Source organism: Bos indicus, chromosome 13 (genome assembly GCF_029378745.1).
Source record: "Bos indicus isolate NIAB-ARS_2022 breed Sahiwal x Tharparkar chromosome 13, NIAB-ARS_B.indTharparkar_mat_pri_1.0, whole genome shotgun sequence".
In the NCBI taxonomy this organism is placed as follows: domain Eukaryota; kingdom Metazoa; phylum Chordata; class Mammalia; order Artiodactyla; family Bovidae; genus Bos; species Bos indicus.
This window is the reverse complement of record NC_091772.1, coordinates 56,637,777-56,663,334: the sequence shown is the minus strand read 5'-3', so window position 1 is coordinate 56,663,334 and position 25,558 is coordinate 56,637,777. Positions and strand designations below refer to the sequence as shown.

Below are 25,558 nucleotides of genomic sequence, written 5' to 3'. Positions count from 1 at the left end.
AAACACATAAATAAGCACTGCTGCTTATACCAAAGGCAATAAATGTTGTCTCTTTAAGTTCCTCACTGTTTATGAAATTACTCATTTGACTCTGTCAAAGAAGTTTCTGGAGGAAGCCTCAAGATCATTTATTTAAGCCTTGTCTTTTGATAGATGACTTAAATGTCAAAGTCCTGCCAAAAGGTAACAAAACTAGTCAGTGAAAGAATATAAATGTGGACCTCCCTCAAAGATTCCAACTTTGGGAACAGGAAGAAAAATAATCTTGAATCAATGTCTAAATGAAATTTAAGCTCAGTTCAGGTCAGTCGCTCAGTTGTGTCCAACTCTTTGAGACCCCATGAATCGCAGCACGCCAGGCCTCCCTGTCCATCACCAACTCCCGGAGTTCACTCAGACTCACGTCCATTGAGTCAGTGATGCCATCCAGCCATCTCATCCTCTGTCATCCCCTTTTCCTCTAGCCTCGAATCCCTCCCAGCATCAGAGTCTTTTCCAATGAGTCAACTTTTCACACGAGGTGGCCAAAGTACTGGAGTTTCAGCTTGAGCATCATTCCTTCCAAAGAAATCCCAGGGCTGATCTCCTTCAGAATGGACTGGTTGGATCTCCTTGCAGTCCAAGGGACTCTCAAGAGTCTTCTCCAACACCACAGTTCAAAAGCATCAATTCTTCCGCGCTCAGCCTTCTTCACAGTCCAACTCTCACATCCATACATGACCACTGGAAAAACCATAGCCTTGACTAGATGGACCTTTGTTGGCAAAGTAATGTCTCTGCTTTTGAATATGCTGTCTAGGTTGGTCATAACTTTCCTTCCCAGGAGTAAGCGTCTTTTAATTTCATGGCTGCAGTCACCATCTGCAGTGATTTTGGAGCCCCCCAAAATAAAGTCTGACACTGTTTCCCCTGTTTCCCCATCTATTTCCCATGAAGTGATGGGTGCGGGCGGCTGCGATGGTGCACAAGCGCGGCCGAGAGAAGCTACCCCACGTCCGAGGTCAGGGGCAGAAGCCGGGAGGACCCCATGCCCGAGGGGTGGCGGCCAAGAGGAGCTATCCCACGTCTGAGGTCAGGGGCAGCAGCCGAGAGTGCCAGGCTGTGAAGGTGCAGGAACAGTCGAAAGGATACCCCATGCACAAGGCCAGGGGCGGCGGCCAGGAGGAGCTACCCGACGCCGGAGATTAGAGGCGGTGGCCGAGAGGACCAACCCCACATCCAAGGAGCGGTGACTGCGTGGGCGCAGGAGGGCCTAGAGGAGCTACTCCACGTTCAAGGTCAGGAGGGGCGGCGGTGAGGAGATACCCCTCGTCCAAGGTAAGAAGCAGCGGCTGCACTTCGCTGGAGCAGCCTTGAAGAGATACCCCATGTTCAAGGTAAGAGAAACCCAAGTAAGATGGTAGGTGTTGCAAGAGGGCGTCAGAGGGCAGACACACTGAAACCATAATCGCAGAAAACTAGTCAATCTAATCACACTAGGACCACAGCCTTGTCTAACTCAATGAAACTAAGATATGCGCTGTGGGGCCACCCAAGACAGGCAGGTCATGGTGGAGAGATCTGACAGAATGTGGTCCACTGGAGAAGGGAATGGCAAACCACTTCAGGATTCCTGCCTTGAGAACCCCATGAACAGTATGAAAAGGCAAAACGATAGGATACTGAAAGAGAAACTCCCCAGGTCAGTAGGTGCCCAATATGCTACTGGAGATCAGTGGAGAAATAACTCCAGAAAGAATGAAGGGATGGAGCCAAAGCAAAAAGAATACCCAGCTGTGGATGTCACTGGTGATAGAAGCAAGGTCCGATGCTGTAAAGAGCAATACTGCATAGGAACCTGGAATGTCAGGTCCATGAATCAAGGCAAATTGGAAGTGGTCAAACAGGAGATGGCAAGAGTGAACATCGACATTCTAGGAATCAGCGAACTAAAATGGACTGCAATGGGTGAATTTAACTCAGATGACCATTATATCTACTACTGTGGGCAGGAATCCCTTAGAAGAAATGGAGTAGCCATCATGGTCAACAAAAGAGTCTGAAATGCAGTACTTGGATGCAATTTCAAAAGTGACAGAATGATCTCTGTTCGTTTCCAAGGCAAACCATTCAATATCACAGTAATCCAAGTCTATGCCCCAACCAGCAACGCTAAAGAAGCTGAAGTTGAACAGTTCTATGAAGACCTACAAGACCTTTTAGAACTAACACCCAAAAAAGAAATTTAAGCTAGTAATACAATATTTTAGAAGGGAAGTATATGCAAGTATATTGCCAAAGAATAGTATATACAAGAATATACAAATCTGCAATGAAAGGAGGAAAAGATAATCTAAGCACATTTTTCCTTCAAAGGAAAATGGAAACGGTAAGCAACACCCTTATAGGAAGCAACATGCTTACATTAAGCATCATCTTAACAAAAGCATCTAACATTTCCAAATGCAACTTGGAGGTTTGGAGGTTAGTCCTATAAAGGAAAAGAAATAAAAACAATCTAGAAAAGATCTTTTCTAGACATCATGAATAGAACAACTTTAATCAGTACCATGAAGAGGTTTGTAATAGAATCACAAGAAATCCAATGTAGAGGGCAGTTAATTAATTAAACCAAGAGGAATATAGGACCGTCTATCTTTAAACCACAAAAGACACTAGTCAGCCTACTTTCTAGCAGACATGCCAGGAAAAAAATTTAAGTGCCAATGAGAACATACATAATAGGCATACAAAAAAGGATGAGTAAAAAAAATAAATAAATAAAAAAATCTCCTGCATTTCCAAAGATTAACTCTAGAGGGAAAAAAAAATCTGATCCCCAGAAAAACATTTATTTCACGTGCATAAGGAGACAAGTTTAAACACGTTTTTGCAGCACTGTTCTGAGTTCACTTCACTCAGTTGTGTCTGACGCTTTGCGATTCCATGGACTGCAGCACACCAGGCTTCCCTGTCCATCACCAACTCCCGGAGCTTACTCAAACTCATGTTCATTGAGACAGTGATGCCATCCAACCATCTCATTCTCTGTCATCCCCTTCTCCTCCTGCCTTCAGTCTTTCCCAGCATCAGGGTCTTTTCCAATGAGTCTGTTCTTCAAATCAGGGGGCCAAAGTATTGGAGTTGAAGCTTCAGCATCAGTGCTTCCAAGCACTATTCAGGACTGATTTCCTAAAAGATTGACTGGTTTAATCTCCTTACAGTCCAAGGGACTCTCAAGAGTCTTCTCAATACCACAGCTCAAAAGCATCAATTCTTTGGTGCTTGCTTTCTTTATAGTCCAACTCTCACATCCATACATGACTACTGAAAAAACCACAGCTTTGACTAGACAGATCGTTGTTGGCAAAGTAATGTCTCTACTTTTTAATATGCTGTCTAGGTTTGTCATTGATTTTCTTCCAAGGAGCAAGGGTCTTTTAATTTCATGGCTGCAGTCTCCATCTGCAGTGATTTTGGAGCCCCCCAAAAATAAAGTCTCTCACTCTTTCCATTGTTTCCCCATCTATTTGCCATGAAGTGATGCGACCGGATGCCGTGATCTTAGTTTTCTGAATATTTAGTTTTAAGCCAACTTTTTCACTGTTCTCTTTCACTTTCATCAAAAGGCTCTTTAGTTCCTCTTCGCTTTCTGCATAAGGGTGGTATCATCTGCATATCTGAAGTTATTGATATTTTTCCCGGAAATCTTTGATTCCAGCTTATGCTTCATCCATCCTGGCATTCTACATGATGTACTTTGCATATAGCTGGGTGACAATATACAGCCTTGATGTACTCCTTTCCCAGTTTGGAACCAGTCTGTTGATCCAGGTTCTAACTGTTGCTTCTTGACCTGCATACAGATTTCTCAGGAGGCAGGTACAGGTGGCCTGGCATTCCCATCTCTTTAAGAATTGTCCAGTTTGTTGTGATTCACACAGTCAAAGGCTTTGGCATAGTCGATAAAGCAGAATTAGATGTTTTATGGAACTCTCTTACTTTTCTGATGAGCCAGCGGATGTTGGCAACTTATCTCTGGTTCCTCTCCTATTCTAAATAAGCTTGAACATCTGGAAGCTCACGGTTCACGTACTATTGAAGACTGGCTTGGAGAATTTTGAGCATTACTTTGCTAGCATGTGAGATGAGTGCAATTGTGTGATAGTTTGAACATTCTTTGGCATCATTCTGAGTGGGAAAACTCAAAAGCACCTAGATCAATGCTGGGAATGGGAGAGGGGGTAAGGAATGAATAAATATAATGTGGCATAAAATAATCAATTTTGTGAACACAATAAACCCAAATTTTAGATATGTGCAAACAGTTTTAGTGATTAAAAAACATGCTGCCCGATAATAAATACAGCATAATGCCACTTACATGAAAAAAGAAATTTTATATTCTTTACAATTATCTCTAGATACAATTTAAGTATACACACAATTCTGTGCATCCACCTGTGTGTATATATAGAGAGATATTCACTTACACCACTTAGGACAGTTTGACTATTTGTCAGCTTATTGAGGAAAAAGAATAGAGAGTTGCACAAAACTGTGATCAGCTATTTGTCGAAGGGAAACTTCAGTTTTATTTGCAATTTATACTTATTTAACCTTTTAAAAGTAAATTCACACTAAAATATAGGTAGGTAGGGTCCAAAACTAGGGATCAGTGAAAGGTAGGTTTGGGTTGTTGTGAGGAAAGTGAAATTACCAAGAAATTACCAGTCTTTGCAAATAAGTAGCTAGTGTCCAGATGCTCCATGCAAGTCTATCCAGGGCCTACTGTGGTCTTGCCCCATCTGGTTTTGTCTATTCTAGCTTAAATACTAAATGGGTGATTCTAGGTCTGTGGCTTTCTGGGAATTCCAGAATACCAGCAATGATTCCAAGATCTCTAAATAGTGGGCAGCTGTTTTACCATTTTGCCTGTAAAATACTGGAAATGCAGGGACCCACAGTTTGCTTTCCCACTTCCCAAGAAGGAGTGTCCCTATTTTCTACCTGGCTTCACTCTCTTTCTCATTCTCCCCAGGCCATCACAGAGAATGAAAATTTAGCCTGTAGTAATGCAATTATGGAGGTAAGAAGTAAGTATTGGAGGTCAGCAACCAACAGGGAGATTAATAAGGAACCATAAGGGGAACAGCATAGGCTAGAGAACCCTGAGCATTCACCACTACCACTATCACCACAGGCCTGAAAGCTTCAGGAGGGAACATTCCTTGGAATAAAAAGACAAAGTGGAGGGTACCATTGAATATCACAAAGGAAGTACAGAATAAAAAGTTGAGATAAGAAGAACAGATGCATACATCCCAATATCTATTCTTTAAGAAACCTAGAAAAATTTTAAAACAAAAAGAACAGTGGGATGGCAACAGTTGAACAATAGCTAAGAACATTCCCAAAACAAACACAAACATCCACAAATTGTAAGATTCCATGAAATTCAAGATAAATAAGAAAAATTACATCTGAACACATTGTAAGGACATTTCTGAATAAGAATAAAAGAGAAAATCTTAAGTCACCACAGCAAAAACAAAATGCAATGCATGCAAAAGAATAAACATAACAGATTATTTTTTCACAATGCAATAAATTTAGAAATCAGCTGCAAAGGCAGCTTCAAATTTCCTATCTATTCAGAAACTTAAACACATATATTTGAATAGTCCATGGGATATTAAAAAACAGAAGTGACAAAATGTTTAAGTGACTAAGAAAACATTAACATACAAAAACCTAATGGATACAAAGATTTATAGGCTGTAACCAATACTTAAAGTGCAATTCATAGACTTGGATGAATTAATTAAAAGGTGAAAGAACTGGCCAAAAGAGAGACCCACAGGACCTCCAGTTGGTAGTTATCAGAAAAAATACTTCAAAATAACTGAGTACTATGTACATAATGATTTTAAGACTGAGAATGGTGGCAGAGACTGGAAACTGGGGTGGGAGATAAGGAAGTCCAAGGAAATCTGAACAAAAGACCAAATAATTCTAGAAACAAAAATAGTCAATAACAAGATTATTAAGAAAGAATAAAATGGATGGTTTTAATAGTAAATTAGACAGAGATGAAGTAAAAGTTTGAGAAATGAAGTGGTACCAGAAGAATATATCCAGAATGAAGCAGAGACAAAAATATGGCGGGATTGGGGGGGAGGGGAGTATCAGAAGTCAGATCAAGAACACAGGATAAGTTATTAAGCCCCATGTATGTGTAACTATAAATCCAGGAAAGAAGATAGTGAATGTGACAGAATCAATACCTAAGATATGATGACTGACACATTCCCCAAACCAACAAAATGCATCAAACAATAGATTCAAAAAACCCCATGAATCCCAGCAAAGGAAAAAAAAAAAAAAACCCAAACCTGGGGTAACACAGAAAACTGCTGAAAATCAAAGTTCAAAATAAAAAAACAAACTGCTGTCAGAGAGTAAAAAGGTTATTTTTAAGCAGCATCAATAAGACTAGTAGCCGACCAACAGAAACTATGAAAGCCAGAAGACAGAATAATAACTTCTTCAAAGTGCTCTAAGATTGGACTTCAACTACACATTAGATAGACAGATCTAACAGACCTATATGGAATTCCTGTAGAACAGCAGTAGAACACACATTCGTCTCAAGCACACATAGAATACTCTCCAGGACAGATCATATATTAGGCCATAAAACAAATCTTAATAAATTTAAGAAGACTGAAATCACATCAAGCATCTTTTTGGACCACAAACTGAATAACCTAGAAAAAATGGAACCAATAAGAAATACATACAACCTGTCAAGACTGAGTTATGAAGAAACAATCTGAACAGATCAATTATTAGTAAAGAAATTGAATCAGTAATTGAAAACCTCCCAACAAGAGACGTCCAGGGGGCTTCCCTGGTGACTCAGTGGTAAAGAATCCATTTGTCAAGGCAGGAGACCAGGGCTCGATCCCTAGCCTGGGAAGATCCCACATGCCATGGAGCAACAAAGCCCATGTGTCACAACTATCAAGCCCGAACTCTAGAGCCTGGGAACCACACTTATTGAGCCCTCACACTGCAACTACTGAACCTGTGTGCCCTAGAGCCCATGCTCAGCAATAAGAGACGCCACCACAACGAGAAGCCTGTGCACCGCAACTACAGAGTAGCCCCCACTCACTGCAGCTAGAGAAAAGCCCTCATAGTAATCAAGACCCGGCACGGCCAAAAAAAAAGAAAGGTCCAGGACCAGACCACTTCGCCAGTGATCAAACTCTTCCAAAAAAACAGAAGAGAAAGGAACACTTCCAAACTTATTTCATTAGCCAGGCTTATTCTGATACCAAAGCCAGACAAGAACACTACAAGGAAAGAAACTAAAAAGTTCTTAAAGAAAAACGGCAAGCTAGAATTCTATGAACAAAAGTACTATTTAAAAATAAATGGAAGAATCATCCTCTTTGCTATCAAAATACATTACAAAGTCACAATTACAAAAAAAAAACCATACTAAAAATAGGAAATAAACAAATGGATCAATAACCAAGAGAATCCAAATGCATATCCAAGCATATATTTGAACTTCATATATGAGTAAGAAGGTTTTGCTAATAATAAATGTAAATTAATCAATAAATACCCCAAATGCCCAAAATGACATTGGGAAAACTAACTCAAAATATAAAAAATAAAATTAGGTCCCTGCTTCCCCCATTCATCATTCACAAAATAAACAATGAATTTACTAAAATGAAAATGTTTAAAAACCATTAGAAGGAAACTCAGGAGGATCTCTATGACTTTGAATGGTGAAAAAATCTGAAATAAAAAGCACAAAGCATAAAAAGTAATAGATTTTAACTTTTTGTATATCATTGTCTCTCTCTCTCTCACACACACACAAATTTCATTAAGGACTCTCTATTTAAGAGAGGATTAAGGATTCTTATTTACTCAGAATCCAGTACTCAGTACTGACCCAGCAAGTTCTATAACCATGAACACATTCACTCTCACAACTCATACCCTTGAAGCCCCCAAGAAACACTCCCCTTGCCTATATCTTTAATAGAAGGGGATAGGACTTCCCTGGTGGTTCAGGGCTTATGAATCCGCCTGCCAATTCAGGGGATATGGGTTCGACCCCTAGTCTGGGAAGATTCCACATGCTGAAGGACAACTAAGCTCGTGAGCTACAAGCACTGAGTCCTTGTGCACCCTAGGGCCAGTGCTCTGCAACAAGAGAAGCCATTGCAATAAGAAGCCTGAGCACGGCAACTGGACAAAGTCTACACAGCAGCAGAAGACCTAGTGCAGACAAAAATAAATAAATATTATAAAAATAAAAATTAAAGGAAGGGACTGCAGTTAACTACACAAGTCTGTTTATTCTGTATGTTCGAAATCTTACATAACAATAAGTTTAAGGGACTTGGGGTGGGGTGAGTGAGAAGCTGAAACAATGCAGAGAAGACTGCAGGTTGTGCTGATACTGACATTTTAGTCCCTACTTCAGAAAGGAGATAAAACTTGAGCAGCCCAAGTGCTCAGATAAGAGAAAAAGACATCAGTCAACTGTCAAATTCTTTCTCTGGTAGAGCGAAACTAGTTGATTCTTGCATAAGGAAAAGCTGCTTCCTAATCGTGCCAAAGGTCCATTTTCTTGCTTCTCTTTGTATTCTAACTTGTGGCTCTGGAAGTACTCTCAACTAAGTGCACAGTGTTTGCAACAGTTGCACATGGTGCCAGAGAAACATTTTGTATTTCTAAGCAACCCATTATTGTTTAATTTGTTTCTACATAAATCTGGAAAACTGCATGAACATGATATGGGCTATGCACAGTTAGGCGGCAAACACAAGAATAGTGACTTTTTAGAAAAATATTTAATAAGATTTATTAAAAATGTCAGTACTATTAGAAGAAATTATGATTAATGTTCACTAATAATTTGTATTTACCTTAGTTTTAAGAAAATTTAATAGTGCACTACTTTTTACACTTACATCATGTTTTTGGTGAAAATATACTCAAATTAGTACATTTTGAACAAAATTACATGTTGTTTTAATCTTTCAATCATACTGTCAATACAACAGTAAAAATCTTGATTTATTGATTTTACTAAAATGAAAGTTTGTGAAATATATACTAATTCATGAATTATACAGGTCATTATACTTCTCAAAAAATTCAGTCCATCAAATATCCATAATAAATGCATTCAAGTATCTTTGATATTTTTGCCAACACTCAAAAATAAGAGCTTCATATGCATTTTTCTGTTTTGTTGCAAAGAAGGTATCTGTCTGAAACGAAAGACTAGAACATTTTATTTCACAATTTGAAAATGTAATTAAAAAGTTTAAATACTTAAAATATTTCAGGGGCTCTATTTGTACTTTTTCCCTACTGTCAGCAATTGTTGGGGCAGACCTGTCTATTATTTTACACTTTTCAGCATCACAACCACAACAATGTGAATTCGAACTTACATGTAATTTACAAAGTACTCTGAGACATGAAATACAACACAGAGGAATTACTTATGGCCAAGAGGCACACAAAGCTAAAGAGATGGTTTAGTTCCTACTCTACTTTTGTTCAAAAAACCATTCAAGTGGAAGGAAAATTAATTAGTATCTACACAGGAAGATTTTTTAAGTAAGGAAACTGAACTCAACAATCCAGTTAACTCCTCCCTCCCTTCCAAGGCTGAATGCAAATTGACTTTAACAGAGCCCCAAATTGGGTACTAGCCATTAAATAAGACAAACATTTGCAGCTGAGAGGAAAGGCTGAGTCTAGAGGGTAAAGCGATACACTTCTTTCTACCATCACGAGTAAACAATTTTAAATATCTTTAAATTGCTTTGAAGTTCTATTCACTAGAACAAGGAACAACAGAACGATCTAGGAGACCTAGCACGGAATAATAATTTTTCAAGAGTCTGCGTGCGTGTGTGTGTGGGAGGGCGGGGGCGTCAACTAAGCAGGTTTGGCGTTACAGGCAAGCCTTACAGGATGAATGTGTATATGCAGGCCGATAAAAAGGTTAAGGTTTAAAAAAACACTCAACAACTTGTCAGAAGCACACATTTCCTCCCCAAAGCTGACTCAATCGAACAGTCCCCTCAACCACCAGAGCAAACTAACAGTTTCGAACGTGAATCCGGACTCTTCCCAACACGACTCAAGTGTTAACACAAGCTATTTCACCAACAGCTGCAAAATGGCATCGCCTGTGACCCCCAGACCGTAACACACAGACTCATCTCATCACCCTTCTGCTGGTACCGTGGACTTCACGACCCCACTCCGGAAAGGGGGGGCCACGGAGAACACACTCGCGAAGAATGGGTGCGGGACGGGGGGAGGGGAAATACGTGTGTGCACTGCTGCCGCGAGGCAGTACACACACACACACCCACCCACACACACACCCACCCACCCCTCCCCCAAGCGCATTTACACCGTCCCAGAAGCTAAGCAGTGGGGGCTGGAGGGGGCCAGTCTCGGCTTCCGCGCCCGTTCCGAAACTCCGACCCGCGAGCGTCTCCACTCTCGTCACCATCAATATTCTGATTCTGATGAGTGCTCGCGTTCGCGGTCATCCCCGGGCCCGCGAGCCCGCGCGGCACCCCGCCCCTGACCTCCATCCCCGTCCAGGACACCAGCTGCCCAAGCAAGACCAGCGCGGTCCAGGCCGCCGCCGGCCCCTCACGACCACACTCCCCGAGACTCGCTGGCGCAAGGCCCTCACCACCGACCCGACGCCCCGCCAGAGGCCGACCCCACCCCCACCTCTGGCTGCGCCACTGCGGCCATTTCCTCAACGGCTCCGCCTCAACGGTTAGGAGGCCGTTTGCTAGTTCCGCCGCCCCGGGAGGCCCAGCGAACGCCGCAACTCTCCCCTAACGCGCCCCACCGTCAAGGAAGCCCTCCCGGGCACCCAGCTCAATCTGTCGGCTGGAAGAGGCCTCCGCGTGGATCTCCTAGATTCGCTGCAACCGGGCGTCGAGTCCCCGAGCCTCCGTTACCGCCTCTACGCCTCAGGCGGCCAAGGGAGCGCGGGAAGCGCCCGTCAAATCGGCTTCGCGTGCGGTTCGGCACCACGTCCAATCAGCGCTGCCGCCGGACAGGCCCCGCCCCTCGCACTCGCGCAGGCACCTCCTAAGGCCGGAAAGGGAGCGCCGAGGTGGGCGCGGCTCGGGGCTTCAGGTAAGTGGGAGGCCGCACGCAGGCCAGACCCCGACCTCTGACCCCGCTCGCCCAGCGGCCTCGCCGCGAGAGGAGGCGCCAGCGTCCTTCCTCTGCTCTCTCTTCCCTCCCGCGGTGTGGACGCGCTGGAGGGGTCGACCGGGCCTGCTCTGCCCGCAGGACGTGAACCTGAAGGACCAGAAGCGCCGGAGACCGCCGGGCTCCCCACAGCCACCCGGGAAGGCTGGACGGGACCGCAGAGACACGAGGGCCCTAGACGAACCTGCGGGGACGCGTGGTTAAAGTTCCCTGAAAGAGGCCCACGCTGCGGGCCAGCAGAGGGCAGCAGAACCACTCCTGATCAGCCTCCACTGACCACCGCGCTCCGCCCCGCCCTCCAGGCTACGCCCACCTCGCCAGGGCCCTGGCCCTGCGGGGGTTTCCTAGAAGCAGGTTCTGTGAATGAGTGCTCTCGCTAGCTTGAATCCCAGACCCCTAGGGGACAGAGCACTGAGGTCGTCTTGGCTTGGCACTGAGCGAATCAAGTGTTTCCCCAGGGATTTTAGAATATTTCAATTATCAGTTTAAATGATAAAAATAGATGATTGTCGTGTAAATTAGGCAGGGAATTCACAAATTACAGCAGACAAGCAGGTCAAAAATTAAAAAGTGACTCCTCACCTTGCCATTTTTTAGTAGAAGAAAAACGTTTAGAGCCCTTTTTATTGTTCAGAAAATCCAAGGGATTATGTCGTAAACGTCACTACTACATGGAAGAAAATATCACTGATTTAATTTCATTTGACTTGTTTTTAAATAGGTCTTTAGATTATGTTAGATGGAAAACCTTATCGGTCATAATCCGAATGGACGTTCAATTAAATTTAACAAACTCTTACTGGGAGAGTCTTCTCACATGGCAGAGAGGTGGGTTTTGCAGTGGGTTTGAATGCTAACCTTGCTACTTACCAGCAGTGGAGCTTTAGGTGAATTACTTAAATCTCTCTGCTGCTGCTGCTAAGTCGCTTCAGTCGTGTCCAACTCTGTGCAACCCCATAGACGGCAGCCCACCAGGCTCCCCCGTCCCTGGGACTCTCCAGACAAGAACACTGGAGTGGGTTGCCATTTCCTCCTCCAATGCATGAAAGTGAAAAGTGAAAGTGAAGTCTCTCAGTCGTGTCCGACCCTCAGCGACCCCATGGACTGCAGCCTACCAGACTCCTCCGTCCGTGGGATTCTCCAGGCAAGAGTACTGGAGTGGGGTGCCACTGCCTTCTCCGAAATCTCTCTGAGCTTCATTCTTTTCAGCTGAGAAATGGGGCTATTATCTACCAGGTATATCCGGGAGTTGGTGATGGACAGGGAGGCCTGCCTTGCTGGGATTCATGGGGTTGGAAAGAGTCGGACACAACTCAGCGACTGAACTGAACTGATCTACCAGGTAGTGCAGTTTTCAGGATTAAATGACATCAAATACAGCACCATTGTAGGCCAGCAAATAAGAGAGGACATAAGTTGGTTTCCTTTCCCTGTGTTCAAAGCTCTGTAATTGAGTGACAGTCATCATGGCTGGGGGTGGTGAAGATACTCATGTAGTTATTCCTACATGGGCTTCAATAAGCAGTAAGATGAAGTACAGTAACTATTCCATCCCCTGTGTTTTCCTAGAGCTTTCTTCCTATGTAATACTGACCTGGCATAAAAGGATGCATCTCAGTTTCTCAAAGATACACATGACTGTGCTGCTGAAGCCCAGATGCCATCATAGAATGCATTTATTTATATTGGCAAGATACTAAATGTGACAGCATTCTAGGAAGGATAAGACATGTGAAATGTCTTAATCAACACATTTCTAAAGGCTTGTTTCACACTAATCAGGCCACAAGAAAAACACACTTCAACAACTTGTGCACATATACTTTAATAGTGAGGCTTAGGTGAAGTCATCTTAAATGGCAGGAATTAAAATATGTTTGGAGAGACCCAACAATTGCACAGGTTACAACAAAACTTGAATATCCAGGCTATGTCACTGTGTTTTCAGGCCTGAAAATCTCCTTAAGCTGTCCCAAAGCTTCTTTATTAACTAGGCAGGCATATTTAAGCTTTAAAGTTTTTAATTCAAAGGCACATGGAGGTTCTTTTAATATTTAAGATATAACATTTACTACATATTCTGTGACCACACCTTTTTGGGCAAATGACCTTTACACAGATTAGAAGATTCTCCACGTGCCTTTACATAGCAATATATTTGCCAGCTCTTGCTCATATGTGAACACCCTGGACAACTGCTTTGCGTACTGGGCTAGGATCCAGGGCATAGTGGCCGAGGCCCTCATGGGCTTGGAAATGCGACCAGGCTTCTTTGCCTCTTGCATGTCAATGGAGTACATAGTGCTAACCGCCAGTGATTGTTCAATTCAGTCACAATGTTTTAAATCAGAGTTCCATATTCTTAGACCAGTACCAAAAAGCCATCCTTGTTGCTGGAATTTTTTAAAACACTGAAGTTGCCATTATAAAAAAAGAAATTGGTTAAAAGGCAAAATGCATCCTTTGCATACTTATTTGACAAACGGTAACAAGCATTCAAATATTTAGAGTTAATTCACTGGTAACAGCTATTACAAGATTTATCACACTGGCTTCAGCTCTTGGAAACCAGCTTCCCAAGTTGGAGACCACATCTACCTTAGTTGGGTTTTCACACCTCTGTGTTAGCACCTGCTGTCAGACCACCACCAGCACCAAGAGAAATAGCCCCTTGCTAAGAGTTTTAAGTTGTTGTGGCACTCTGCAGGAGACAATGGCCTTGAATTCTTGGTTGGAAAATTAAAAATTAAAAAAGCATTTAACATTTTAAAATTGGAAAACAAGTCCAGACAAGGTTACAAAGTTATCTATCTGAAGGCACAAAGATGAAAGTTGGCAGGTAGTTGATAAAACCAGGCATATACAAATACAGCTTAAAACAATTAAAATGTATAAGTATTTGTGTATTGTTTTTCCTCCAGTCTTGTTGTTGCTGAAAATACCTGCTAGTTCCACTTGATAATGTGACTTCTGAATGATGACTGCTGGAACCCTGGACACTTAAGAAGACATCAAGAGAGTCACCATAACCGTCAAAAAGGTAACTGCAAAGGGCACTGTTGCCCAAATTCCACAGAGTTGCCTGAAAACTGAAATAACTTAAGGCAGAATTTCTTTAAATACTTAGGTAGCTCAAACCTAAACAGAGTGGCCTGATAAAGTGCAGATACACAATTATCAAACATGTACAATAAAATACATAAAGTGCAAAGGAACACTGCAGAAGGGGCTGTTTTGCAAACTAAAAGTTCTAAGTGTTTTCCTGCTTGGCAGTTGCTGATGGAGGAGACACAGCCTAATGGGGCAGCCTGAACTCCCAGGAATGATTGTATGATGACCGAAGAGGCATCAATTTCTTGCCTATTAATAGTTTCCCCGCTGTTAGAAGCCTACAGACATTGGCATGCAAATGTGACTTCAGGTTTTCCTTGTCCCAGGGCAGGAATGCTTCAAGGGACCATGATGGGGGTCACAGCATATACATTCGGTTTACAGTGGGCACACACACACAAGAATGACTTTTTTTTTTTAGCTTATTGAATTCAGAATGTTCCCAAGAAGGCATCGGCTAAGGGTAAAAGGTTTCAACATCGCAGTGATGATAAATAAGAGCTATATTCACAGAGACGCGATCAGGACACATGCAAAAGCCACAGGCTTTCCCAGTGAAGGGTGCAGGCCTTTCCAAAACCACCTGCCTGGGCCTTCTTCATAGGGCCAACTCACTGGTGCATCTACTCACCCAGCACCCCACCCAGCACATGACACAGCCCAGCCTTCTGGCATCGGAGGCCACGGTTTAGACCAAGTGAGCCAGACGTTTCAAGTAAAAGACAGCATAGGCGGGCCACAGCGAGCACACCTTGCAGCTGCGGGAAGCAAGGTCCGACGGCCCCGGCTTGGGGGTCGGGTGTGAGGCAGGGCCACCTCCCAGACGCGCGAGCCCCGCCAGGAAGTTCAGATAAAGTGGATCCAGCTCTCCTCGCACTCCCCGCGCGGCATGTGCAGTGCGTGGTTGCGGCACGTGAGACTGTAGTCGCGGCCATCGTTGTTGTCCCAGTGCTCGGCTCCGGCAACACGGTAGCGCAGCGCAAAGTGCACGCGGGAGCCGAGCTCCAGGAGGAAGGGCGGCACCGGGAAGCCGAAGGCGAAGACGTCCTCGGAGCCCCCAGAGCCTGCCGGCCCGCGCCACCGCGCCGCCACTTCGTGCGCGCTGCGCCAGTCTGAGAAGGTGTAGCGCACGGCCACCTGCTTCTCGAAGGCCACGTTGCGCACGCGCACCGTGCCGCTGATGCCCAGGTCCGAGCAGGTGACGCGCTCCAGGCACACGAGCTGGCGCCCCAGGCGCTCGCCGAAGTCCGGGGCCTCGACGGGAGGCGGGAAGTCGGGCACCAGGCATTGCAGAGTGAACTCCAGGTCCTGGCTGCTACAGCACAGGTCCGAGTTGATGGCGAGTCGCGACAGCACGTGCAGCGGCACGGACGGGTCTTCGCCCGCATTAAACACCTTGACCTGCGCCAGCTCCAGGCCCAGCGCGTCAGCGAAGCGCACGCGGTGCTGCCGGCTGCAGCCGGGTCGGCACGCAGCGCCCGGAGCGCCCGCGCCCTTCTGGCGGCGCTCCGGCGAGCTGGGCAGCGAGCGCGCCCGCCGCAGGATGATGGGCCGTAGGTGGGGGTCGCAGCCGGACGGCGCAGGCGGCGGCGGCGGCGCGCTGCCCGGACTCCCCGGGGGCCGGCAGGGCCGCGGCTCCCGGGCCGCGCCGCCGTCCAGGTCAGAGAGGCAGCTGAGGCTCCGCGGGGCGGGCTTCCGGAACCCAACGGTGGCGGGGAGGACCGCCGAGCCCGGGCCTCCGGACATGGCCCGGCCGACTGTCGAGAGATGAGGAGGCGGAACCGAAGGGCGGTCTCCCTCCCGACCCTGCGTCCGCTCCTTTGGTGTCCCGGGACGTGCTCAGCGACCCTGGGGAGGGTCCGCTGCAACCGCCGGTGCAGAGGACGCAGTGGGCCGGCTGCGCGCTCCCCACGTCCGCCACCTGGTCCCTCGAGTCCTCCCCCTGGTTTTCCGCTTTGGGCAAGGAAAAAAAAAAAAAAAGCTGGTTTCCAGGACAAATGCTTGCTCGCGCGGACGCTCCTCGGGGCCGCAGCGGAGCGCAGGGTGGCGGCGGCGGCCTTGGGCTTCCTCCGGGTGCGGGGAAGGGAGTGTCCGCCCAGGGGCCCCGCCCAGCGGCCCCTTCCCGGCCGCGCGTTACTCACCCGGCCGCGACTTGTCGGAGCAACTTCCCGGCGAGCCTCCGCCCCGCCCCTCGTGACGCGGCCGGCGCGGACTCCCGCCGCCCAGCGCAGCCGTCTGCCTCCCGCCCAGCCCCGCGTCACGTGTCCTCCGCGGCCGCGAAACAGGTCTGGTCAGTGTCTGTCTGCGTCCGGCTGGCCGGCGCGCGGATCGGTCCCAGATCGGCGTCTGCTCGCGCGGAGGACCCGGAGCGTGCACGCTGCGGTCACCGGATTTCTGGGCTAATGCGGGCGGGGGAGGGGCGCGCCACTCGGCCTGCCCGGGAGCCGGTCCCCGGCTCATTTTAAGCCTCGAGGGTAGCCAGCTCTCTGGACGTTTGCGCTGCAACACGGACCCTAGGCCAGACCGTGGGAGCCTGGCTGCGTAGACGCGAAGCGTCGTGTCCCCGCATCACCCACAATGCTTTGCCGCGGGGACCGCTGGCCCTCTCCCTGGGGGGTGGGGAGGGGGCGGCGCTGCTGCTACTACTGTCTCCACAGAGGCTCCAAACCGGAGGAGAGGAAGATATGAGAACAAGGGTTAAGACCCTGTGACAAATGATAAGGCTGCCCTTAAGCAGCCTCTGGCGCTTGGGACCCATTTTTGTAGGCAGAATCCAGACTTTTAGCTTTGTTCCCGAACCTTCGGGGAAACCAGAGCTTGCTTTCTGCATCTTTAGGGACCCTGCAGGCTGTCACCTCTCCTCTCTCAGTAACTTTGTCCAGAAAACACCACAGCCCAGGGTGTAAAGCCTGCCAGGTGAAATGAAGTGGAGAAGATGGGAGTGCACTTTCTAGAGAGTTCTAGAGAGTTCTAGAGTGTTCCTGTACAATCCAGAGGGACAAGGCAGCAGGAAAACCAGACTAATGAAGGGGGTTGGTGAAGAACGTTTTCTACATCTGAAACGAATCGAGCAGTTGATTATGGTCTCATTCATTCATTGTAAGGGCCTGCATGTGATTTTCCTTCTCATCATACTTACACAGACCAAAATGGCATACATCCTTATTTTGAAACATAGCAGAGTTTTAGGAAGGAAATAAAAATGTATAATCCCAACTCTTCCATTTTTTCAGAGGCAGGGGATTTTATGGAAGAAAGAAGATTCACATTCGAATGGGGCAGTTTTAGTAGGCCACTCAAGAGGGGAGAAGCAGCCTTGGGTGGTACCAGTCAACAAAATGTCACAGAGAGAGAACACTGTGTGATATGTATTATACTGATAAAGTTTTCATGGACTGATGTGATAGTGAAGGCAGGAGGCCTGAAAGGGGGCCTTTCCAATAGCGTTCAAGCTCCATGAGAGTAGGATAGGTATCTAACCCTGCTGTTTTCTAGGCACTCTATTTGTGGAAGGAAGGAATGAATGAGAATGGACACAGGAACTTTGGAGTAACAGCCAAACTTAATTAGTCCCACAGATGTCCTGTATGTGCATGCAGGTGTATGTGTGTGTGTGTATGGGGAGAGAGATGAAATCCATTTATAGTAGTGTGATCTTGTATCTAATACCCACTGTGAAAAACAAAAATAGATTAAACCATAAATAGAAGGCAATATTCCCCCATTCAAACTTTTTATACAATTTGAATATTTAAGAACAAAAAAGTGAAAAGCAACATGATAAGGGTGATAGGGTGTTTGCAGTTGGTACTTACCAACACTGTTCTGTTGCTTCTAGTTCCGGTGGTAAGGCACCCTGCCCGAATATTAGAGGAGGAAAGAAGTCACTTCCCCTGCTGTCGGCATCTTCCAACAGATTGAGCAAGAATATTTCAAGCACTACAGAAAAGGTAATGTAAACTTAAGTAAAATCTCATTTAGATTTGTTCCGGTTTTTCATGTTTCTTGTTTGTGTGTGTGTTTAGGGTATTTATTAACTGTATGTCTTTCTCTTTAGACAGTCTATCCAACCCTAAATGATGATCAGCCATGTGACTGTTTCAAGAAAGGGAATAGGGTGAATGAATCTTATCAGAAAACCAGGTAAATAGTTTTTCATGTAATTACTTTATCTAGCAAAGGGAGCAGTAGCTCAGTTCTCCAGATTGATATGTGTGGTTGGGAGAAAAATATGTCTGTAGACCTAAGTATATACACGATATTTCTTGTCTGACAGAAATGGTTTTAAACATTACTAGTTTAGCGCCCCACTCCAGTACTCTTGCCTGGAAAGTCCCATGGATAGGGGAGCCTGGTGGGCTGCAGTCCATGGGGTCGCTAAGAGTCGGACACGACTGAGCGACTTCGCTTTTACTTTTCACTTTCATGCATTGGAGAAGGAAATGGCAACCCACTCCAGTGTTCTTGCTTGGAGAATCCCAGAGACAGAGGCTCCTGGTGGGAGGCCGTCTCTGGGGTCGCACAGAGTCGGACACGACTGGAGCGGCTTAGCAGCAGCAGCAGCGTAGAACTGGTGGAGAAGGAAATGGCAACCCACTCCAGTGTTCTTGCCTGGAGATTCTCAGGGACGGGGGAGCCTGGTGGGCTGCCGTCTATGGGGTCCCACAGAGTCGGACACGACTGAAGCAACTTAGCAGCAGCAGCAGCAGCAGCAGCATTTGGTAAAAATTCTAGGAGGTCATAATTCTTGCACTGTTAGCAGAATCCACAATTTTGGGTAATCATCTTTCTATGTTTGTTTCCTTTTCTATAAAAAGGATACTAGTAATAACTTTTATGGATGCACATAGACAGCTAGAGGTAAAGAAAGGTTTTAACAATGTTGGTTATGAGTTCTAAATCATGGCAATTACTTTATCTATTTCTTCATTTTTTTCAACATTTATTGAACACATGTTATGCTGCTGGCAATGATTTAACCTCCTCCATGTTTATTAAGAGGTGGCACATTTTCAAGTAATTGCTTATTGTGGTGGAGACCTCCAGCAAATGAACCTCTGAGGTTTCCACAAAGCCTGTTTACCATCTTTTTTTTTTTTTTTAAACCACACCAGCCTGATGTTGCTGAGTATTATTCATCTTGGTAAAGTGCACTGTTCTTGGTAAATAAGTTGAAAAGAAAATATTTTCACCTCTGATATGAGATGCTGCCTCAGAAATAAATTAGAGGAAGAATCAGTTGCCCTGCTAGTAATGTGTACAGTACTCATGAGATCTGCCTCCCCACCATTCAAAGGGCAGTATTAACAAGGCCCTACTGCAGAGCACGGGGAGCTGTGTTCAAAAATATCTCAGGATAAACCATAGTGGAAAAGAATATTTAAAAATAAAGAATGTATATGTATGTATAACTGAATCACCTGGTTGTGCACCAAAAACTAACACAGCAGTGAAAATCAACTATACTTCAATTTTTAAAAATGATAAAATTTTAAAGAAAAAAAAATAGCATGTAAGCCTTTAAAAAAAATTTATATTGTGTTATAAGGCATTGTGTGATTTTATTACTATCCCCCTAAACACTGTTTTCCCTAGTGTGTTTTCTATTTGAAGATACTCTGACACTTTAATAAGATTTTGGCTTAAGGTGTAGGTTGTATATGCTACAGTTTTCCTTAGGATATTTGCTGGCTCAGAGTTACCACCAACCAGCAATTAAGTTCTGTAAAATATGTATTTTACATCCTGTCCACATTTAATTTAAACTAGGCATATAAAAGAAAGGTGTGGATTTTACTTGTTTGTGTTATTAAACACTGCTCATCATTAACAACAGACTGAGTGTTCTGCAAGAGATATTTTTCAAAGTACACACAATGGGTTTAAGATGATAATATAAGTACTTTATGAAATGTTAGTGTTTTTCTTAAAAGCTAATATTTGATGCAAAATGAATCCATGCATTTACTTATGGCACCTGCTTTATATTAATATTATTTCCTAAATAGAGTATCAAGTGGAAAACCGTCCTGTAATTTGCGAGTTTAGAGGCCTCAAATATTCTAACCCGTTGTCATACCTGAAGTGTACAACTAGAGGCTTCTTTTGATTACTTTCTTAAAATCATCAGAAGGCCAGTTTGTGTCACATGGACTAAGAATTGCAATTTTATTTCCTGCAGCAATATGAATGCAGGCCCATCTCGGACTAAAGTACAACATCCCAAGAATTCCAGAAAAAGACAGAGTAAACCCCAAGTCCCCCACATTTCTTCCCAGCTGAAAAGCAGTCTCAGAGGAGGTGTCCCCCAACCAACTGAGGATAAGCTGAAGGAAAGCATTTCCCCAGAAGGAAACCCCGAAAGGAGCCCCCTCGGCCCCAGGTATCACGGGCTCTCAGGGAACAAGCTGTTTCTGGACTTTGAGTCCATGAAAATCATCAAAGAAGATGACGAGGAGGAGGACAGTGCCAGTGACCTCTCTGATTCAGAAAGGATTGCCATCCCCCCATCCCCCCTCACGCCTCCTGATCTTCACCTTCGAGCGGAAGAGATTGACCCGGTTCACTTCGATCTGCACCCAGGGCAGGGCCCCACCTGGCCTGAATACTGTTACCCCGACTTCCTCCCACCCCCGTGCAACTCCTGGGACCTGCGGGATATGGCCATGCTCCTGCACTCCGAGCGCAGGACAGAGGCTGTGCCCAAAACCGGGGGGCTCCTGGGCAAGTACATCAATAGGCTCGTCCAGCTCGAGTGGCTGCAAATCCAGACTATCCAGTGGGAGAAAGGCAAGGTGGCCAAAGGGAGGCCTCCCACTGGGACCTCGGGGGCCCTGAAGAGCCCTGGGAGAAGCAAGCTGATGCCCAGCGCTCTGTCCAGGCCTCACCAGGAAGGGCCTCTGAAGTCAGGCCCTTCACGAAAGAAAGACATGCTCTGCAAGGAAGTCCATCCATTCTGTTACACTGGTGAGGCTTCCCCCAGACCTCTTGATGTGCTGAGCAGTAGCCGATTATGTTCTCAGAAGCAAACCCTGGAGGTGCAGACAGAGAAGAAGAAAAAGAAATCCAACAAGAGCCCCAGGCTGCAGCCCTGGGACTTATCCTGCGGGGACGGTGGCCCCAAGATCGAGAGCAATGGGAACCTCCGCGCACCCCGGCCGCCAGCCATGATCCTGGATCCCACAGACGGCTGCAGGGCTGCCCGGGCACCAGCACACACAGGTCTTAAGAAGAAGGGAAACGTGAGTCACTGTGCTCATGCCACAATATCCAGTGAGAAAAAGCTCAAAACGAATGGAGGAAAGCAAAATACGTACAAATTTAAGAAATAACTGAGATGATGAGTTGGAAGAACCTGCAGATGACTCAGTATTAAAGCTCTTCCAAAAGTTCCCCTCCAGTGAATTGTTAGAGACTTCAGGTTTACTGAAGGGGTGGACAGTTCTTTAGTCCACCCACCCTCACCTCCACCCCGGCCACACAGGGTTGTTTTCAAAAAAAGAAGTCTTTAGGTAATCATACTTTGTGTTGACAGTCTTAGGCAAACTTGAGGTAAACATCAGCCAAAGTCTGTGCCACAGAAAGAAATAAAACCACTGCTCTCTAGAGGGACTTGAGTGAACTCCACTTCTGAAATCTCAGCCACAGCATATGTGAGTTAGTGGGTACGGCTTCAAACAGTAGAGAATCCTGAGTATCTGAGACAGGGCTCTCTGCGCCCTGGCCCTAAAGGATTCAAACAAATGTTCTGGCTCTTTCACCCAGGGGAAGCTTGGGCCCTTCCTCAACAGCATCTATTTTGAGCAAAGTCATTTATCACTAAGTTTCCTGCTCTTGGGAGACAGTAGAATCTAGGGCTTTCATGCGCTTTCCCTAACATGGGTTTTGTTTTGTTTTTAAGAAGGCCTTTTAGAGGTGGTGTGAAGTCAATTTTTTGTATTCTGTCAGCATGCAGACTTCATCCCAGTGGAGGTTGGTGGGTCTAAGCGTGGTTGTTGGCAAGTGGTGGGAGGAAGAATGAAATGTTGACACCTGGAATTTCTGGCAGGTGGTGTCTCTGAAGAGGTGCCACAGGTAAACCACCTTTTAGAGTTTGCAAACGCAGGGCCTATAATCAGACAGATACACACGGAACCACTTTGAGTGGAACCCTTATTACATTCCTGATTTGGGACCTGGCCCCTCTCTGTTGTAAAATGATAATCTGTCCTCATTTGCAAGAGCAGGACTTTATAATTTTGCTTTATAATCTCGTGGGGGGAGCATGACTAAAGTTACTGAATGAATGTCTTCACATCCTTACATGGCCCTGTGGCTTCATGAGCTTCCTAAATGCTTCTTATTTAACTGCTGTTAAGTCACAAAGATAGAAGGCAGGAGGAGAAGGGGATGACAGAGAATGAGATGGTTGGATGGCATCACTGACTCGATGGACATGAGTTTGAGCAAGCTCCGGGAGTTGGTGATGGACAGGGAAGCCTGGTGTGCTGCAGTCCATGGGGTCACAAAGAGTTGTACAGAACTGAGCAACTTAACTGAACTGAAGTCACATCTACTTGTCCCTATGGTTGTGTGAGGAGATTGCTCTTGATATTATTGTAGAAATCTTTAAAACCTTTGGTTGACAATTCTTGATGTACAGTATGTTTTAATGACTATAGCTGATTTTATTCCTTCAAATGATTCTTCTAGTTTTCTTTATATATATGTTTGTTTTTAATCTTTGGGGCAAATGAAAAACTTGGCACATTTCATTTGAAAATATTTACCAACTGGCAGACTTTTCACCCAACAATTCAGTGTCATCCAAGTCACTGTTTAAGTTACCATAAAGACAGGATGCATTTATACATTAAAATAATAGGCCAAAATTGAATATTAAGATGCCATATGAAAATCTGATCTTAATCATATTAAACAACAAAAATGTTGATGGTAGTCCTTTTCTTTTAAGACTTTATTTCCCAATTCCCTCTTATATTCTTTCTTCCTCACACTGCCCTACTGGAGAAAGCACTGGTTACAGTAAGATTAAGATCTTTTTTTAAGATTAAGGCCTTTTTATAAATGAACAAAAGATGTATATCTGGCCAGCATCAGTTCTGTGGTTCACGATTATACTGTAACATTTGTACTCAGTGTAAGTATGGTATTTTGAAAATATAGTGTTATTTATAACTTTTCCTTCCTGTGGTTCCTGAGCATTCACCCACATGTCCTTCAACGGCCCTGCTTCTGTGAGCACTGATAGGCGAGTCCTGTCTACACCCCACTCATGATTTCTTTTTCTGCTAGATGTTCATTCAACTCTGTATGAAGTTTCAGGGCCAATAAATCTCTGTAAGCATGTTACACACACATGTATGATCCTGATATTAATCCGAATAGAAACCCAGGGTTTCTGCTGAGCTGCTGCCTCTCGCAGTAGCACACCTGTGCAGGAGATCTGGACGGTGACATGGTTCACCTTTCCTGGCCTCGTGTATGTCTGAGCTGATTAAGAAATGTTGAGTTAACACCTCGGATGTTAAATTTCTCGGATGTTCCTTGCTCTTTGACTTGGTTGCTTAATTCGGAAGCATAGTTATAATGTCACGTTAGGACAGTTTGAAAAGCCTGAAAAAGTGGCTTTGCTTGTTTACTTTTTTGCCTCTGGTTGGTAATTGTGATTGGCTCAGAGCTCCTAAGGAATGTAGGTTCATTACAGAGCAGAAGCACACTTCTGTGATTTCTGATGCGCACATCTTAATGCACTAAATGCTGCAGATAAAAATCTTGCCACTTGAGCAGGCCACATTACAGAGTTGAGTCGTGAACTCATTCAGTCCATGAGATCGAAGCCATGGAATCTTGTGACATGAGTCACTGTATTCCTAAGTAGTGCCTGTCATTTCTGTGCAGTTGTTTACATACATGTTGCATTTAAATCAATTAAAGAAACCAATAAAATGGTAGCAAAAAAACAACTCCAAAGTTTAGAAAAAGTGCTAAGAATTGTTGCAGGCTTGGAATCAGGGGGAAAAGTTGTAAAAACTGCAAAAGTGAACTACAAAAATATATCAATATTAGCTACAATTGTTTAGGTTGGGACTGTTTCTCCTTAATGACTATAAACTGACTGAAAGTTTGTAACTCAACTGGGATAGCATGGGATTGGCAACCTATGACAAAAAAGATGGGGGGAGAGGGTATCACTCATGTGTAGTGGTTCTTGGGCCTATTTGGTTAGTTTCCAGAGAGAAGAATTTCTACCATTCATGTTTAAATATCACCTATTTCCTCTTTCCTTTGTGCTCATTTATAAGAATAGTAAAACAAAAATATAAATTTCTTGGTACTGTATTTCAAGGTAATAAGCAGTATTTATTATTTATTCATGAACATGTACAGAGCACCATTCAAAATGCAGCATGTTTGTTATTTGCTATGCAATTATTATATGCTTGGTTTTGTATATAATAAAACAATACACAAAGGCTTTTGTGAGTCTTGGCTTTTTCCTTCCTTGAGATCAATTGAACATTGGGAAAACACTATGTGGATTTTTCTAGTATGGTTTTGATTTACTTTTTATGCAGTTCTATTTCAGAGTTTGTCTTCGTTCTCCATGATTAGTTCAAAATCTGCTGAGGGGGAAATTCTGTCCCAATTACTTTCTTAATTCTGAGCAGCAGACATGACAACAGGACTAGACACATGTGAGGAAGATTCCTGGCTGCACCTTTCCTGAGTCCCTCTTATTATCCCCAAGGGTGGTTAGGGACACAGATGGAAATTCAATAAAATTAATATGTTAGAAGTAAATTGCATTTTAATGTACATGTCCAGAAATGAGCCGTGTGTTTTCGAGGGGGTCCCCAGGTTAGGAAATAGCAATTGTGAGCAGCTACTGCTGTAACCATTCTGAAAACCTTTTTGGTCCTCTTTCTAAATTCACTGTGACAATGAGGTGCCCTCTTTTGGGTCTGCCAGACAGTAGCGGTTTAAAAAGAATAATTTTGGGGGTGTTAAAAAACAAGTTCACTGAGTAAATTTAAATCCTGTTGGCTTTATCCTGTGATTAATGGATTGACAGCATCCAGCCTAGCAGACAGAAAGGAGCTGTCTGGGAGGGGCTGCACAAAATGGAACCTTTACAAGCAGAAGGGACCGGACAAGAAAGTTATACCAG

General features: G+C 44.7%; 3 protein-coding genes across 10 annotated transcripts in view; 1 reads left to right on the top strand and 2 right to left on the bottom strand.

The window, feature by feature from the left end:
- Positions 1 to 11,129, bottom strand: part of SYCP2 (synaptonemal complex protein 2) — a 73,176-nt gene extending 62,047 nt beyond the window's left edge. For 3 of the 6 annotated variants that reach the window (XR_011570129.1, XM_070801350.1, XM_070801352.1), the window contains exon 1: positions 10,907 to 11,129. The gene's annotated coding sequence lies outside the window, so the exon portion shown is untranslated. Of the gene's footprint in view, positions 1 to 30 lie in introns of all 6 variants that reach the window. The other 3 variants (XM_070801351.1, XM_070801353.1, XM_070801354.1) reach the window with 2 other exon arrangements.
- Positions 11,130 to 13,083: 1,954 nt separating this feature from the next.
- Positions 13,084 to 16,134, bottom strand: PPP1R3D (protein phosphatase 1 regulatory subunit 3D). Its single transcript, XM_019972689.2, has one exon. It carries the CDS (start codon positions 16,132 to 16,134, stop codon positions 15,235 to 15,237), a length of 900 nt encoding a protein of 299 aa, XP_019828248.2. The 3' UTR covers positions 13,084 to 15,234.
- Positions 16,135 to 16,155: 21 nt separating this feature from the next.
- On the top strand, positions 16,156 to 24,865 carry FAM217B (family with sequence similarity 217 member B). 3 transcript variants are annotated; one of them, XM_019972104.2, is made up of 4 exons: positions 16,156 to 16,673; positions 18,227 to 18,338; positions 18,446 to 18,531; positions 20,570 to 24,865. In XM_019972104.2, exons 1-4 carry the CDS (start codon positions 16,156 to 16,158, stop codon positions 21,717 to 21,719), a joined length of 1,866 nt encoding a protein of 621 aa, XP_019827663.2. In that variant the 3' UTR covers positions 21,720 to 24,865. The 3 variants fall into 3 exon arrangements, with proteins under 3 accessions (XP_019827663.2, XP_070657464.1, XP_070657463.1); XM_070801363.1 differs by lacking the exon at positions 16,156 to 16,673 and adding an exon at positions 16,705 to 17,420; XM_070801362.1 differs by lacking the exon at positions 16,156 to 16,673 and adding an exon at positions 16,705 to 17,487.
- Positions 24,866 to 25,558: the final 693 nt, after the last annotated feature.